The following is an 18,352-nucleotide window of genomic DNA, read 5'->3' as shown; positions in this document are numbered from 1 at the left end:
TGTGTGAGGGCCAGGTGTGGGGCAGGTCTTGGAGGTTGGGGGGGAGGGAGGGCGGTATCTTAATGGTATTTGCAGAATTGCCTCTAATGTGGGGTGATCTCTGTGACCTATTAGCCAGAAGTGGGTCCTTTCCCTTCTATAAAAACAGCTAATGGGTAGAGAAGGGTAGCTAGGGTTAGAGTAGGGTAGAGAAGAAAGTAGCTAGCACTTCCACAACTGCAGAATTTGGCCAGAGCAGCAAGATGCAGTGCCTTCTGGTCCTCCTTGCCATCATCGCCTTCTCAGAATGCATGGTCAAGTAAGTCTTGATGCCTCAGAGTGTAATGGATCCCCTGGGGCTGGAGAGAAACCTCAGGGAGAAGGGAAGGAGACACTTAGAGATTGCCTGATGCCTCTCATTAACAGATGAGGAGTCTATGATAGGAAATCCTGCAGTTTTCCCTGTTAGCCTCTACACTCTAAGTTTTAGTGTGTTCTTCCTTAAAATGTAACTTTCTGTGTATTGGTGAGACACAAAGAGGAATGAATTCTCTTTCTCACATGCCTTTTGTAAATAAATATCCAGAATCCTTCTTTGTGTGCCCAGGTACCAAATCTGAAGCACAGCTAGGTACCAAGTGCTCCAGAAAACCTGATCTTCCTTTGGGTGAGGGGGAAGCAAGATCTCTGAAAAAGATCAGAAGGTCTTAGACAAACCATAGTTCTTTTTTTTTTAAACTTCCTCGATACTACTTTTCCTTTATGTTGAATCCAGTGGTTCTAGAACTAGTGGGCTACAGGCAGGGCTTTGAAGCAGTGGCTTTCATCAAAGGGAGTCCCTGAGGAAAGCTCCCCAGATGTTTTAATCAAATCATCTGAGCCAGATAAAAGGCTCAGGCAATAACATTCTGGGGTGGTTTGTAGAGTGCCTTTCAGATGCTGCTTTCATTCTGGTGTGAGTTGGTGTTCACGTTTGTCATTCCATTTCCCAGAAGGGTCTTAGCAGAGCCTGGGCCAGCTAATGGAGCTGCCATCCCCATTCCAGATTATTTCCCGAGTCAGATGGAAACTGGTAGTAGAGGAACTAGGGAATGAAAAAGCTGAGGAAAGGAGAAAACCACCAGAGGATCAGAAAAGCTATGAGATCCAGGAAAAAGCCTTCCTCGTCCATGTGTTACTGGCTTTGTAGGAGAAACTCCAACATGGTTATGAATGATTGCCAGGTTCAAACTGGGCTGCATCTCCCACGATATTGCCTTGTTTTGGGCCCTTTTAGCTTCAGCTGTGTTTGAGGGAAAGGGATTTGCCCACAATTCCCTGGCCTTTCATTTATGAGATCATGCCTTTGCATGGGATGGCAGCTCCATTAGCTGGCCCAGGCTCTGCTAAGAGAAGAATACAAAAATGATGATTCTGCACGAGTTCCTTTTGAGACAGAAATCAAGGAGAAAGAGTCAAAAGAAGTAGCTAACATTTTATTTTTTTCTTTAAAATGACTATTAATTGGTAATCACAGTTTTAACAAAGGACTTTTCCATCTAGTACCTAATTTCTCACAGTGGCCAAAATGATGGGTAAAAGAATATCTTTAGATAACATAGATTTTAGAGATAAAACATCACCTAGAATATAGTTCCACTGTCACATTTTACCTATGAGGTAGGTTTAAACAAAGAGGTTTAAACAGCTTATCTAAGGTCATATAGCTAGGAATAGCCCAGGTGGGAGTACAGCGTAGGTCTTCTGATGCTCTTACAATGGTTTTCCCTTATACCACCATATACTGCCCTTGCACCTGGAAGCTTCAGGATTTGGGTTTGGCTGACCCTCTTGGGGAACGTTGGCTGATTCTAGTAGAGGGACTTGGCTAACTCTTTTTCAACTATGGAAGGGTGCCGCTGATCAAAGGGAAGACACTAAGAAGTCTGCTAAAGGAGCGTGGCTTGCTGGAAGACTTTCTGAAGAAGCATGAGTATTCCCCCAGCTCCAAGTACCGGCGCCATCATAAATATGACAAGGTTGCAGATGAGCCCATGACCAATTACCTGGATGTGAGTTCCTTTGTTAATAATAATAATGATAATAATGATAATGATGCTCTCCTTCTGTCTGCTCCTGGAGTTGTATCAAAGATGCTCTTAGTGAACCTATGTTGAATACAAAGGAATTATAGCAAGATTGAGACTGACTCTGACCTGTTTTCCTTTTATTCTAATCAAAAATGATGAGATGATTGAAGTGATGACAATAATAGCTGCCATTTACATACCACTTTAAGGTTTACAAAGCGCTTTACATACATTATCTCACTTGATTTCCTGGCTCTTTTTGCCCAGTGGCTAAGTGCTCTTGAAACCCACACTTTGGCTGCTTCTCCTGGTCCCCTCCCATTCTACTTTTCCCTACTTCTCAGGGAATTAGAGAATCCCTCTGGGTCATGGCATAGTCTAGGAAGGATTCCCAAGTCTGCACACAGAGCAAAGTCTCTCTTCCAATTGCCAGTTACTCCTTATCAGCTGCCTGTTGGATGGCCTCATAGACATTTCAAACTCAAAATGCCCAAAACAGAACTCACTATCTTACCTCCTCCTCCAAACTTCCCTAGCAACTCAGCCTGGCTTTGAAGGCCCTCCACATTCTCACTCAACCATTTTTCCAGATTTTGTACACACTATGCCCCCATCACAAACATTATATTCCAGCCATACTGGATAAACTAGCCGTTCTGTGAATTTGATATTCTATTTTCTGCCTCTGTTAACATGCATGAACTCTTCTTACCTGAAATCCATTTACTCCTCATCTCCGCATCTCAGACATCCTGTCTTTTCTTCAAGGCTCACTTCAGGTGCTGACTCCTTGATGCCTTCATTGATGCTTCCCAAAAAAGAAATGTCAAAAACTCTCTTGGAAGCCCTTTCTAGGAAGGGACACTTTTGATTACCTGGGATTTTTTTTTCTGATTCTTAACTTCACTCCCTTCTGTTGCAGCAGTGAATAACCCATTTCTCCCTTTTCTGCTCATAGCAGAGGTAGAGAACAGCTGGTCCTCCTCCTCTACCTATCCAGAACATGCCCTCCTCTTCCCCCTATTTCACTCCCCATTGTGGAACCTTCCTTGGTGATTCTGTTCCTATCCTCAGCCTGTTTCCCTAGTCTTGCTTTCCACCATCCATTCTTCCATTTTGGTATCTACGTCAGCCCCTTCTAACCTTTCACTTTGGTACCTGGATAGGTTCCAAGCAGGCAGGCTTAGGCACAGATAATATGAGTGTGAGACCTGCTGTACTTGGATTGTAGAGCATCACCAGGCCATCTCCAGGACCCTGAGATGCTCAGGATACCATCTTCTCCTCTCCTCATCTCTAATTCTCCTCAGGCTCAAGTCAAGACAGGAAATTTGGCAGACATAAAATCCAAGCTAACCTCTCATCCTGTCCCTTTCTCTGACTATATGCCACCTGAGCATCACCATCCCAACATGTGGTCTTCTTGTGTCTTCAGGCTGAGTACTATGGAAAGATTCACATTGGGACTCCACCCCAAGAATTCACTGTGGTGTTCGATACTGGCTCCTCTAATCTCTGGGTCCCCTCAGTCTACTGCCAAAGTGATGCCTGTGGTAAGTAGCCCAGTTCTCCTTGGGCTTAGGCTGGCTATGTTGGTCAGGGGTCTAGAGTGGAGTCTGGAACTATCCCTAGACAAAACAGATATAGATGATTTCTTCTTCTTTAGAGTCTCCAGTCTAGCTTATTCATGCTACTTGTCTGTATAATTGGGAAGAGAGGTGGGTGGGATGGGAAACTGGATATTGAATGGAGTAGGAAAGAATAATTTCCTTTACTTGATTCTCTGTGGACCTAGCAGAGAGAGGGGAGGAAGAAAGAACTGCTCTGTAGTAGTGAATAAGTTTTTAGTTCTTATTTTCAAGGGTCAGTTAGATGAACACAGTGCCTGGCACTTAGTAGGTACTTAACAAATGCTTGTGGTTTGACTGACAGATACATTAATAGGAAGTATAAAGCTTCACCAGGACTCCCCCTGAACTCGGGGTTGTGTTGTTTCAGAACTCCACCACAGATTCAATCCGTCTAAGTCCTCCACGTTCCGGAGCACTGAGGAATCTCTGTCCATCGAATATGGTACTGGCAGCATGGAGGGGGTCCTGGGCTATGACACTGTCACTGTGAGTATGATCTGAACAGAGGATTCCCACCCCTCTCTGGCAGGGCTGACCATTGCGTGGTCCCTGAGCCAAGCATGTTTCTTCCTGGAAGCATGAAGCACTTTTTCTTGGTGTCTGGTTCCTGCCCACCGGGAAGGCTTTTTGTGGGTGGTAGTGGTGGGGTGGGGGGAGGTGGATTCAGAGTGAGCTTTCCTTGAGTGATTTTCCAAGGCCCCTGCAGAACTGTAACACACACAGAGCTCTGTGGGGTGCTCCTTTCCCAATAAAACCCCCATTCCCACTGACTTGCACAGCCTTTAGATCTGCTTAGTGTCATTGACATAGATTTCTCTGGAACCCCATATCTTTATGCCCTAATTTCTTTTACCTCATCCTTCTTTGTTATGGTTTTCCCACCTACTGTTCCTATTTTACAGAATCAAAATCACAGAATTTCATATTTGGAAGGGACCTCAATGACCATCTGGTCTAAGCCCTGCCCCCAAAGAAATCTTTTTCGATAGCCTGTCTGACAGGCACCCCTCAGCCTTTGCCTAAATGCCTATAGGGAGGTAGCGGAGGGTGAGAAGCCCCATGGGCCACTTTGGGCCAGTTGTGATTAATGGTAAGTTTTGCTTAACTTGTACCGAAATTTGCTTCTTTGTAGCTTTCCTCAGGGAAATAGAAATAGTCTAGTCCAAGGGGTGGGAAACCTGTAGCCTTGAGGCCACACATGGTACATATGAGGCCCACCCCTGGTCTAGTCCCTCTTTCTAATTGATAGCCTTTTAGATACTTGAGGACTGCTATCATGTGCCCCTTAAGCCTTTTCTTCTCCAGACTTCAAAATCTTCTTCAGATCTCCAGCTTCTTCAATCAATTCCCATATGTCACAGACTTGAGGATGTTTACCATCTTGGTTGTCTTCTGCATATAGTTCCCCTATTGCTCACAGCCTTTTCTATTTTAATTTCCCACCTTTTCTGGGAAATAAAACATCTTTTCATGAATGTAGTCCTAGCATTTCTTACTTGTGCCACAATTTCTTCTTCTGGACTCTTCTGTTGCTAAGCCTTCCATTGGGATTGTTCCTAGTTGTGTGAACTGCAGGGCAGATCTCCTGTCACTGTAATCCAATGCCCTGGCTTCTAGGGAGCTTGGCTTTTCACCAGTCAAATGGAGATATAATAGGGGAGTTCCACTTTCATTCTTTTCCTATCTCCAGTCTGCTTTATACATGTTCAGTCTTTGCACATTCCGTATGATTCCATGAGGGCAAGCAAACAGAGTTGAGAGCAGACAGTCTTTTAAAATCATGGAGGCTATGGGAAAACCTTTTTTTTCTCAGGGAGATAAATGTCTCAAGCCTTTCAGGAGAGGTAGCTGTCTTTCTTTGCCCTCCTGGAATGGATATACCTGGGAGTAGAACTAGGAGCAGTGGCTAGACGTTTTAGCAAAGCAGATTTTACCTCGATGAAGGGAAACATTTCTTAAGGACTACAACTATCCCAAGGCAGAACTGGCTGCAGAAGGAGGTTGCATGTTACCTCTTTTGAGAGATTTTTAAGCGAAGGCTGGATGATTGTCCACTGATGTCGGTGGTGGCCCTTTCGACCAAGCATGGGTTGGACTAGAAAGCCTTTGGAATTCTATCAAGTGGAGCCTTTCTTCAACCACTCAATCTCATATTTGTCACCTTGAACTCAGAGATTTCCCTCTTGCATCCAGCTGAATGGTTATCTGCTCACATCCAGTTTAATTTGTACCCCACAAAAAGCTCCTCATTTTCTGACCTTACTAGCCTGATCTTCTGGCTTTGACTGGGTGGAGATACTGATACACCTGACCTCATGGGAATCCCATGTAGGCAAAGCATAAGCAAAGAAAGCCCAGAGCTTCTCCTCAGTAAGTTACCAATAAGTTGGGACCTTGAGCTAGTTTCTGAAGCATCCAGGGCCATGCTGGTCTGTATAGGATCTGCTCCTAAATGGCTTTGAAATGTGAATTTCCCTTTTCTGAGTGTCCTACTTCCTTTGCAGTCTGGAGCAATTTGCCTTTTTTCTTTGCTACTTTAGGTGTAGGATAAAAAAACAACCCTATGCCTGTTGTCATATTGAATTACAGCAGCTTCAGCTCCTCCTTTATCACCTACCTGGGAAAGCTGGGGATAGACACCCTAGATATTGTGTCTCCTCCTTGAAAGCCTCATTTGGCCAGAGGAAGCTGAGACTGGCAGGGGTGGAGGAGGGAGAAGGTGGGGATGGACAGTAGTTTGGGGTGGCAATGTGATCAGGCCCTGTTGATTGGTACTAGTTCCAGGACAACTTGGCCCTTCCCTGCCTCCCTTGTCCCTCCCTCCTGCTAGGCACCTCCCTCTCTCTATGCTAAGAACAGCAGGCCTTGCCTTGTGCAAACATACTGGTCTTCCCTCTCCTTCTCCTCCCCTTTCAATTCATCCCTTTCTTGTTCTCCAAGTCTTTAATGTTCCTACAAAAGGTCAACAGAAGAGGCATTAGGAAGGAGAATTTAGCTGAGCTGGGCCCACCACTGTCTCCTGAGTCTGTGATGCCCTGTCTGGGCAAGTCCCCAGCATGCTAGGTAACCAGGTAGGCTTCCAGGATCATCAGGCCACTGTTTCACTCTCTTCAGGGCTATCAAAGTGCCCATGTTTTCTTTCGGCCTCTGTAGTGGTCCTAGCAGAGTTACAAATTTCGACACAAACTCTGCTCCCTCTACCCTCACTGGGGCTAACTGCAGACCAGGATCTTCTCTTGGGTGATGGATGTGGGACAGACCCAGAGTGATTGCCTTCTGTCCCCATTTAGGTCTCTGATATTGTGGACCGTGACCAGATCTTTGGCCTGAGCACTGAGGAGCCTGGCTACTTCTTTGTCTATGCTGAATTTGATGGGATCTTAGGATTGGGCTACCCCTCCATATCTTCGGACGACGCCACCCCTGTCTTTGACAACATGATGCACAAGCACTTGGTTGCTCGGGACCTCTTCTCTGTTTATCTGAGCAAGTAAGTGATGCTTTGGGATGGGGTCAGATGTAGTTGATTTGATGTGAATCTTTAACCAGGATTTTAGGGGGTCCCCCCTCATTGTCATTTTGGATCCCCTCCTTCTATTCCCTTTGGGAACACCTAGCAGTTTGGGGAGAGTTGCCACATAGTTATAAGACCATACATGGAAAGTGCAAACCATAGTGGAAGAAATGTATCAGACTTCTGACATTCAGTGAGTGGTCAGTTTCCATTTCTAGAAGGAAATAACATCTCCACCAGTATCCTTAACATTGAGCCATACTTATAAAAAAGTGTTCATTAAACATTTGTTGTTGGTGATGAAAATTCTGTTGATGATGAAGAAAATTAACATGAATAGGGATGGACCAGGACCCACCATTCTCAGGAGAATGGTGTGAATAAGGTTACAGATTAAAGAGAGTAGCAGGGGAAGCTGGAAGAATACAACATGAAAGAACTTGGGAATTTCTGAGCATTCAGTAAACAATGCAGCAGTTAGAGTACCATTCCCTTCTCCCCTATATATGGAGAGGTTTTCATACACACAAAGTTAAACTTTAGGAATGTACAGTATACACCAGTATAACTGGAATTCATGTGGTAGCCAGGGGTGGAGAGAAAGAAAAGTAGAAACAGAAATGATTTGATGTAGGCTGAAGGTCCACAGTGGGCAGCCAGAAAAAAATAAATTCTCAGCCCAAAAGGCCCAAGATAAGGGAACAAGCCTCCCTGCTGGAGGGACTTTTTCCTGGAAAAGGACCTAGGGAAGAGAGCCTTGCTGGAGAGATATGAACTCAGGGGTGTGCTAGAAGCACCTCTGATTAACTTTAGAGAGCTGATTGTAAAATATTCCGTGTGGGCTTTTACACCTCAGAAATCAGCAAATGCTACAAATCAGAGCTCAGACGATTGTTTAGATTTGAGAAAGTGTTGGAAAAATGTTAAAAATGCAGATTGAATTTAAAAGTGTGTGTGTCTCTCTTTTTTTCTTTTGGAGACTCAGTTTTTAGATATTTATGAGCATACTCCTGGGTGTGAGATAGATCCCAGGGGAATTTAGAGCTTCCATATTGGTGTTCAAGGGCATGTGGAGGGTACACCTACAATCTGAAAATGAGAGATCATGCCTAGAACCCAGCGGATAGAATTGGGCATCCCCAAGGGTTGGGGCTGAAGAGTGAGGTAGGTAGCTTGAAGGAAACAGCTTCAAATTGCAAATGTTATGTCCAATTGAATTTCTGTGTGTAAGTGAGAAAGACATGTGACTCAATAAACTCCATGCACATATACACTTCTGCTCCTCCATGCTCTGACATTCTAATAAAATAGCTTTGGATTACAAAGCCCTGGGTGAGGGTACTAGAGAATGTTAATAACTCCAGAGTCATAGCATCCTAGATTTAGAGCTGTTTAGAGACCATTAGGGCCAGTCCCCTCATTTTATAGATGAGGGCACTGAGGTTGGAGCTGCAGTGACTTCCCCAGGCTTCCACTTTTGGTGTCTGCTGCAGGTTATGAAACCACCCCTTCCTGACTTGAATCCCAGGGCTCTCTGCACTGCTCCATGCAGCTTCTCAGAGGAATAGAAATCCCATTTTGTTGGTCAATGGGAGGCTGGAGAGCCAGCCTAGTCTGATTGTAAACCGCCAAAAGCTAGAGTCCTACACATGACTTTGACTTTGAGCTAATGAGTTGCTCAGCTCAGTGTGATCTTCTCTCATTTCAGCAAAAAAGAGGACAGCATGCTCATCCTTGGGGCCATCGACTCATCCTACTACACTGGCTCCCTCCACTGGGTGCCAGTCACTGAGGAGGGCTACTGGCAGTTCACTGTGGACAGGTAAGGGAGAGATCTGAGGCTCCTGGTCAGAGACTCCTGACTAGGCTCAGAATAAAACCGGGATCTTCGGGTTCAAGGCCCCATGGAATCAATCAACAAATACAGTGCTAAATGCGGAGGAAACAAAGGCTTCCTGCTCTGAGAGGGTTTACATTCTATGAGGAGACATGTACATAAGGATTAACAGAATAGATAGAAAATTATCACAAAGTAGGCTAGGGAAGGAGGAGGGGAGAGGAGAAGCTTTGTGAAGGTAGCGATGCTCAAGCTGAGTCTTGAAAGAAATGAGGGTTCCAACATGACTAATGTGAAAATATGTTTAATAGGACTGTATATGTACAGGCTACACTGGATTGCAGCCTGTCTTGGGGAGGGGGAAAGGAGGGAGGGGTAGAAAATTGAAAACCTATGGAAGTGAATGTCGAAAACTAAAAATAAATAAATTAACTTATTAAAAAAGAGAAAGAAATGAAGGTTGTCAGGGAAAGGAGAGAAAGGAGGGTATGTGGACCATGCAAAAGTAGAGGGCCATATGTGAGGAACAGCAAGAAAGCCACTTAGCTAGACCACCGAATAGAGAGGTAAACTCAAAGTCCTAGGACATGGCAGTTTAGAAGAAAGTGTATTGGATAGAAAACCAGAAGATCTGAGTCCCAGCCCTCCACTTACCAGAGGTGTGACTCCAGTTCCCTCATCTGTAAAATACAACTGATAGTTTGCCTTATAGGGGGTGTTGAAATTTCAAGTGACATCATACATGACAAAACCCTTTATGTCACAAAGTCCCATACAAATGTTGTATACTGTATAATATTACAATATATAGTAATTATAAATTATATTGTTTAACAATTATTACACAAAAGGGAGGACTTTCCTATTAGCATTTACCTTAATCTCTTCAAGGCAACATGACAGACATGTGAATAAGATATTTTTATTTTAATTGTGATTTTACATGTTGTTCATTGTCAAGGGCAAAAAAGAACCCCTTCACCCCAATTTTTAAAATTTGGTTGCACTTATAAGACACCACTAGTCCCATAAATCTCCCCCTTTCTTTAGTTTTTTGTTTCCTAACTTTGCCCAGAGCAGTGACTTTTCTCTCTGGTCATTTTTCTGTGTAACTCTAACTCCTCACATTTTCATACACTGTGGAAAGTGATCCTCCCAACAGTCCTGGGAAGTAGATGGGGCAGGAATTATCATTCCTATTTTACAGATGAAGAAACTGAGACTCGCAGAGGTGAATGCACTTGTCCAATGTCTTTGCTCCCGCAGAACTCTTCTTTCTCAAAGTATAGTCTTTATGGCCCATCCCCAGAGAGGATATATATATATATATATATATATATATATATATATATATATATATATATATATATATATATATATATATATATATATACACACACACACATACATACACACATGCACATGTTCAACAAAGTGAATTAAAAGTAATTTGAGAATTTTTCAAATACTTCAAGATATCACCAAACCAGAATTCAATAATCTATGGTCCAGAGTAACAGCTTCCATCTGTTCCACCAGTACTTCACTAATGCATCTTGAGTATAGGTAACTTTACATTTAAGCGCTTGGTAGGTTTTTATGTTTTGATAAGTATTTCTGAATGCCTGTGATGTGCCCAACAATGTACAAGGTATGACAGAGAAGACAAAAAGTAGATAGATGTGATCTTTGCCTTTAAGGAGTTTATAAGAAACAAGATCCACAGGTCAGACAATATCTAAAGCTAAAAAAAACCCTGATAGTAAGTGCTAACAATTATAGAGTACTTTAAGGTTTGCGAGGCACTTTACAAATATCTTGTTTTATCCTCAAAACGACCCTAGGAAGCAGGTGCTATTATTATTTCCACTTGACAAATGGGAAAACTGAGTCAGACAGAGGTTAAATGACTTGCCCAGGGTCACATAGCTGGTACATGTTCAAGCAGATTTGAACTCAGGTCTTCTAAGTCTTGTGCTCTATCCATTGCACCCCCTAGATGTAGCTATAAAGACTAGAATGGGATGATACATAATCCAGTGTTAAGAACATGTGGTATCTATACATCCTGCTTCCAAAGGAGTTGTGGTAGTGGCTGCTGGTTCATCTTTGAGACTGACCCATAGACCTTGATCAACCTGCTGGGGGTCAGCCCCAACTTTAAATGTGTTGCTAACCAAAGGAAGGAAAATCTGTAAAGGAAGCTGACTACTTTCCTTTGTCTCTCCTCTGGGGTCTCACCTCTAGCTTTGGGTACTGTTTGAAAAACAATCAAATACTGCTTGATGTTGATAGGAGAAGCAGATGAGATTCAAAGTTGAACTAAGCAGCTTGTCTGACTTCTCCTAGGATCACTGTTGATGACAAGGTGGTGGCTTGCCATGATACTTGCCAGGTCATTTTGGACACTGGCACCTCTCTCTTGGTCGGTCCAAGCCAAGACATCGACAAAATCGAGAGTGCTGTAGGAGTTAATGGAGATGTGAGTCCCCCAGCTCAACCTTTGGAGATTCTTCTGCTATCTTCACTGGCTTTTTACTGTCTGGAGAAGAGTCAGTTCTGAGGAAATTTATCAGTGTAGAAAACAGATAGAAGAGCGATTTTATTGGCGATCAGTTCTCCTTAGTATCTTGGACTCTGAAGTCAGTTGTCAGTCAACAAGCATTTATTAAATACTATCTGTTCTAAGCACTGGGGATACAAAGAAGAAAGACAAAAACATCCCTCCCTTCACAAATTCACAGTCTAATGGGGGAGACAACATACAAAAACTGAGTACATACAAGATATATACAGGCTAAGTGGAAGTTATCTCAGCATGATCCTCTGTTTGGTAATACAAATTTTAATGCTTAGGAGCTAACCAAACTTGTGTCAAGATCCTGCCTTCCTCCCTCCATACCACTGCTCCCTTGCATTGCCCAGGACCGTACCTCCTTATTTCATGAGCCCTCAAGAATTTTGGGGAGTTTATTTGCATTAAAGATAGCCAAGATTCCATGCTCCCCAATCGGGAAAGCACTTCTAGGATCCTTCCCAGAGGATGTCATTGCCTGCTTCCAAATGCCACAGTAAATCGTTTTACTGCTCACGGCTCTTTGTCCTGAGCTGGAGTTTCTAGCTGGCTTTGCCCCTTCCCAGGGGTCCTTGTCCAGAAGTTGGACCATTGCCTGGAGGTAGCAGGGGGATTTTCTTTATGACTCACACTGATCACACCCTCACTTCCAGATGAGTGGGAAACCCTGGACAGACTTTGTTGGCTCCAGGTGTTTCTGCAGGCTTTCCTTCCACCCCAGGCTCCCCTTTTCTTCTGCTCTGGTGGGAAGGAGGGCTGAATATCTTCTCTCTCTCTCTCTGAAAATCCTCTTGGTCTTTTTTCAGGATTACATCAGTTGCAAAAAGCTGAGCTCCATGCCTACAGTTGTGATTCACATCAATGGCAGGGAGTTCCCTCTGCCTCCCTCAGCCTACATCTATGAGGTAGGAATCTTGTGGGGAGAAAGTTCTCAGGGAAGGGTGGGAACTCTGGGAGATTGGTCACCAGAAGGTGGCTTGGACACAGGCTGCTCCAGTAGGATTAGTGAGCCACCTGCATGGACAAGATGTTTCTTGCCTTTGTGGTATGGAATTGTAGAACCTGCACTGAATTTGGAAATCTGGTCTGAGGTCTAGTCCTGACTCTGCCACTTTGGGTGTTGTTTGGGCTAGTCCTTTGTACCCCCTGAGCTTTAGTTATGTCATCTGTGAAATGAGGTGGTAGTGACACTCTCTACTTGATGATTTTGTTGTGGGGAAAGTGCTTTGTAAACCTTACAGTGTTGCAGAAATGTGAGCAGTCCTATCACTACTCTAAAGGCAGCCTAGGCCTGGGAACCATGGGGAAGGATTTAGGAAGCCTTGTTCCTGAGGCCACCACGAGGGGCAGGATTTGAACTCGATACTTAAACTTCTGCACATTGCTTAGCTTTCCCTTCTGCCCCACTCCACCTTTGCCTAGATTGCCCTTTGAAAGTCTGTGGTTTTCTGGAGGCTCTCATCCCATTCCCTCATCATGCTATCAGGCTCAAGGCAAAATGTTATATTCAACATTAGCATGACTCAGTAGCCAACATGCTAACAGGACATCCCAGCCTTGGGCCTCCCAGGCTCTCCTCCGCTGGTCAGCTGATCAAGCTAGCCTTGATCAGAGCTAAGAATGAGCAGGCTAGACAAGAGAGAGTTGAGTAGGATCAGACAGACAATATGACTTTATATTTGGATAGCCCTGCAGAGTTTACAAACAGCTTTTACCTAGAGTATGTAATTTTATCTTTACAAAAATTCTCTAAGATAGCTGTTAGTAATTCTGCTTTAAAGACCGGGACACTGAGAATCAGGGGAAGCAACTAACACAAAGTCACACATATAGTTGGTGGAAAATTCAGGGCTTACAATAACCCCAGGCATAAGGCCTTCCATTTTTATGCCATACCATCACTAATGATATTAAGTGATTTGATGAATCAGTTAACTGGGAGCCTGGATGCCTTGTTCTAGTCCAAGCTCTTCTTTCATGAATTTCTCTGTTTCTGGGTTTCATCTTAAAGAGGATGGTAATGCCCTACTTTGCCTAGAGTTATCACTATGGTGATGGATATGAAGGATTAGGGTAGTGGGGGAAGAATCCCTTGTGACTGCACAAGGCCTTAGTTATTGTTGGAATGAGGCGGGAGTCACCTGCACTGATGCTCTGCTTTGGTCTTCCCTAGGAGGATGGACAGTGTTCCAGTGGCTTTGAGAGTGATGGCAGTGACGAACTGTGGATCCTGGGAGATGTCTTCATCCGACAATACTACAGCGTCTTTGACAGGGCTAACAACCGTGTGGGGTTGGCCACCGCGGTCTGATAGAGACATTGAACTCAGCCAGCCTCACCCAACTTTACCCCAATGATTTGACCCTATCTCAGAGAGAGAACCTGGGTGCCTCAGGCTGTCCTTAATAAAGCATCCCTTAGGCAATAGAGCCTTGCCTTCTGACTTTTTCTGTGGTCTCTACAACTTGCACATTTTTGAGGGTGGGCAGTGGGAGATCGTGGGTGTGTCCAGCTCAGTGGCTAGGCTGCCTTGGTCCTTTGCAGAGGGACAGGAGAAGACTGAATGAAGGGCCTAATTGGTAGGTGACACCCTTCATTTTGAAAAGCATCTGCATCAAAGCCAGATTCCTTTTCCCCATTGTTGCTTCAGAACAATTTCTTCCCATGTTCAGATTTTCCCATTGTCAGAGAGGTGTCATGGGATTTGTGGCCCCAGTTGGGGTTGGATGTGTCATGGAGTCAGAGAAACAGGACCAGGGAAAGGAAAGTTAGATGATTAAGAAAAAGTGCCAGAAAGATGGGATTTTCCAGTGAGATTACTTACAATGAGCATATACCTCCAAGGTTCAGACCTGTAAGAGAAAATTTATAAGGAACACGGTCCTGCATCATGAGTCAAGAGGAATTTAATGAGGGATGATCTGTTGCTGGTAGTGGGGGTAAGATCTTGATGGGATGGAACCATTGAGGGGTAGGTGGAAGCCTCCCTTGCCTTGGCAGGAATACTTCTGGGTCTTACTCAGCTGTCTGTGGAGGAACGTTTGAGCAGGATACCGTGCCCAGGGCAATGAGAATCCATCTAAGTCTCTATTTCATAGGAGTAGGAAATAGATCTTGGTCTTTGACTAAAATGGTAGAGGCCATAGACAGCAACAGGAAGGTGGGGGGCAAGTGGTAAAGTGAGACTGGTCTAGAGATAATCTCATAGCCTCATCTGAGATTGTATGGGGCCTTGGACGGCCATGCCCCTCACACGGATCTCCTAGATATATACAAGTTAACTCCATGCCCTGACACTCTCAGGAGGACAGAAGAACCAGGTGTGTCTTCTTCTCTTGGTCCAGCTTATGCCACCCTTGCTGCCATATTACCTGTCTCAGTGATGGTAAAGAGGGGTGCTGCTCCTGACCTCATATTCCCACTTCCTATGGCCATGACTTGGGCCTACCTGTTTCTCTCCTCATTTAGAAATGCCCCATCTCCTTTTATGCCCAGGGTGCCCTCAGTGGGGATCGACAGGGAAGGAGAAGTTGCTGATCTAATTGTTGACATGACAATGTTGCCAGGGCTCCAAGTGGACCTCAGAAACGAAGTATCTTTTTTTTTGAAATTTTTTCCTTTTTTTATTTTTAGTTTACAATATTCAGGTCTACATAATTTTGAGTTTCAGATTTTCTTCCCTCCCCCCCTCCCTCCCCAAGACGGCATGGAATCCCTTATAGCTTCCGCGTATAACTTCGCGTTGAATTAATTTACACACTAGTCAAGTTATGGAGAAGAACTGTGATCAATGAAATGAATCATGCGGAAGAAGAAACAGGACCAAAAAAAAAACCACCCAACCCAAAAACAAAAACAAAAGAGAGAAAACGAAAAAAAAAAGGGGGGGGGAAAGGCTAGCATGAAGTGTGCCTCAATCTGCATTGATACTTCATAGTTCTTTCTCTGGATGTAGATAGCATTCTCCATTGTGGGTTCTTTGGAGTTGTCTTTGTACCTTGTGTTGCTGAGAAGAGTGAAGTCTGTCAGGATTGGTCATCATAGAATCCATGTATCTGTGGTTGTGTATAATGTTCTCCTGGCTCTGCTCTGCTCGCTCAGCATTGTCGTGTAGGTTTTTCCAGGTTGTTATGAAGTCCGTATCATCCCCATTTCTTATAGCACAATAGTATTCCATTACCTTCATATACCACAGCCTGTTCAGCCATTCCCCAATTGATGGGCATCCCTTTGATTTCCGGTTCTTAGATACCACAAGAAGAGCCACTATAAATATTTTTGCACATGTGGGTCCTTTTCCCACTTGTGCAATTTTTTTGGGATACAACCCTAGAAGTGGTATTGCTGGGTCAAAGGGTATGAACATTTTTATAGCCCTTTGGGCATAGTTCCAAATTGCTGTCCAAAATGGCTGGATCAGCTCACAACTCCACCAGCAATGTAACAATGTTCACATTTTCCCAATCCTCTCCAGCATTTATCATTTTCCTGTTTTGTCATTTTAGCCAATCTGACAGGACAGAAGTGGTATCTAAGAGTTGTTTTGATTTGCATTTCTCTAATCAGTAGTGATTTTGAGCATTTTTTCATATGCCTATAGATATCTTTAATTTCTCCCTCTGAAAACTACCTGTTCATATCCTTTGACCATTTCTCAATTGGGGAATGACTTGTATTCCTATACATTTGGCTCAGTTCCCTGTATATTTTAGAAATGAGGCCTTTATCAGAGACACTAATTGTAAAGATTTTCTCCCAATTTTCTGCTTCCCTCCTAATTTTTGTTGCATTGGCTTTTTTTGTACAAAAACATTTCAATTTAACATAATCAAAATTATCCATTTTGCATTTTGTAATGCTCTCTATCTCTTGTTGTGTCATGAATTCTTTTATTTTTCATAAATCTGATCAGTAAACTATTCCTTGCTCTCCCAAATTACTTGTAGTGTCAGCCTTTACTCCTAAATCATGAACCCATTTTGACATTATTTTGGTATGTGGTGTAAGATATTGGTCTATGCCCAGTTTCTGCCCATTTTCCAATTTTCCCAACAGTTTTTTGTGAAATAGTGAATTATTAGCCCAGAAGCTGGCCTCTTTGGGTTTATCAAAGAGTAGATTGCTATAGTTGTTGACTTCTCCATCTTGTGTTCCTATCCCATTCCACTGATCCACAACTCTGTTTCTTAGCCAGTACCAGGTAGTTTTGATGACTGCTGCTCTATAGTACAGTTTAATATCTGGTATGGCTAGGTCACCTTATCTAGCATTTCTTTTAATCAATACCTTAGATATTCTAGACCTCTTGTTCTTCCAGATGAATTTTGTTATTATTTTTCCAGCTCTGTAAAATAATTTTTTGGTAGTTCAATTGGTATGGCACTGAATAGATAGATTAATTGTCATTTTTATTATATTAGCTCAGCCTAACCATGAGCAACTGATATTTTTCCATTTATCTAGATATGACTTTATTTGCATGAAAAGTGTTTCATAATTATGTTCATATAGGCCCTGGGTTTGTCTTGGCAGGTAGACTCCCAAATATTTTATAGTGTCTACAGTAAAGAAACAAAGAATCTTAGGCATGAAATTCATGCCTTTGACTCTCTTCTCCACCCTCCCTTCATCTTTGCCTTGTCTGAGCCTCCTTGGCTTCTGATTGGTTCCGATTGGAACCTCTGCCCCATGCCAAGTCCCTTTGTCCTACTGTTTTCTCCAGCTCCAAATAGTGATGTAGCTACATCCCACCTCACTGGCTAGGTGATACGTACTGAGTATCTCAAGAATACAGGGACCTCAAAGGTGTGTAGAGTGATTGGTTCAAGTGGGGACCCCAACCCTAGACCTTGGACCCTCCAAGCCTGCCCAGCAGCAGCACCTCTTACCCTTCAGATGTCACCGATTCTGCAGGATGCTCATCAGAAGGGAGAGTTTGGGCATCTAAACTCCAGATCCTTGAAAAGTGTGTTGACCACTCTGTGTCTGGGGAAGAGGGAAGACTCCTGCCATTTATCCAGTGAAACCTGGTTTTGTATCCATCCCTGGTTATCCTTGGATTTCTCAGGATAAGAACTCACAAGGGCCCTTTGCAAAACTTCAGCTGAAATTCACAGACTCAAAAGGAAATCAGCTTTTGAGACTGAAGAGAGCATGGAAAGGGTACTGATCCTGGAGTCAGAATTGCTGTGAAGTTTATGACCTACATGGGGCCAGTTGCTTTTTTTTTCTCTAGGCCTCTCAGGGAGTTGGACCAGAAGGCTGTTAAGGTCCCTTCCATCCCTAGATGTGTGATCTAGGTCACAACATCTTCCATATCAATGGAGACATATGAGGAATTGGAATTCTTCTGCTATGGGCTGGGGCAAAGGGCATGGGCCACCCCATGTGTTTGGAGGCAAATTTCTTTTTCTTTGCTTCTGTTGTCTATTGAGTTATAGGCTTGACTTCTGCAAAGAGTGTTTCTTTTTGTTGTTGTCACTGTTTGTAAACTAACAGCTATTCTAAGATGGTATTTCATAGATAGTCATGGATATGGAGAGGGTAAAGAATGTAGGGATACTGCCCCACCCTCCTCATTTGGGGTTATCTGTCCAAGGTCCTATAATTAGTTCTGGGGCAACGGCTTGAACATGGCACTGAATCTAAGTCCAGTGATCTTTCCATTATTGCCTGCTGCCTCCCATAAATGTATGTATAGATAAGATAGCTAATATTTGTATAGAAGCGAAGCATCTTAGGTAGAAT

The 18,352-nt window shown here is 43.5% G+C and overlaps 1 protein-coding gene across 1 annotated transcript; it reads left to right on the top strand.

The window, feature by feature from the left end:
- The first annotated feature begins 242 nt into the window (after window positions 1–242).
- Window positions 243–13,916, top strand: LOC118857529 (chymosin-like). The gene is made up of 10 exons (XM_036768186.1): window positions 243–298; window positions 1,871–2,030; window positions 3,484–3,601; window positions 4,047–4,165; window positions 6,970–7,169; window positions 7,593–7,595; window positions 8,902–9,015; window positions 11,380–11,512; window positions 12,412–12,510; window positions 13,779–13,916. The coding sequence occupies exons 1-10, from the start codon at window positions 243–245 to the stop codon at window positions 13,914–13,916; spliced, it is 1,140 nt and encodes a 379-aa protein (XP_036624081.1).
- Window positions 13,917–18,352: the final 4,436 nt, after the last annotated feature.

The sequence above is a fragment of the Trichosurus vulpecula genome, chromosome 7 (assembly GCF_011100635.1).
Source record: "Trichosurus vulpecula isolate mTriVul1 chromosome 7, mTriVul1.pri, whole genome shotgun sequence".
NCBI classification, from domain to species: Eukaryota; Metazoa; Chordata; class Mammalia; order Diprotodontia; family Phalangeridae; genus Trichosurus; species Trichosurus vulpecula.
Note: the sequence above shows the minus strand (reverse complement) of the source record. Positions and strands in the feature narration are given on the sequence as shown.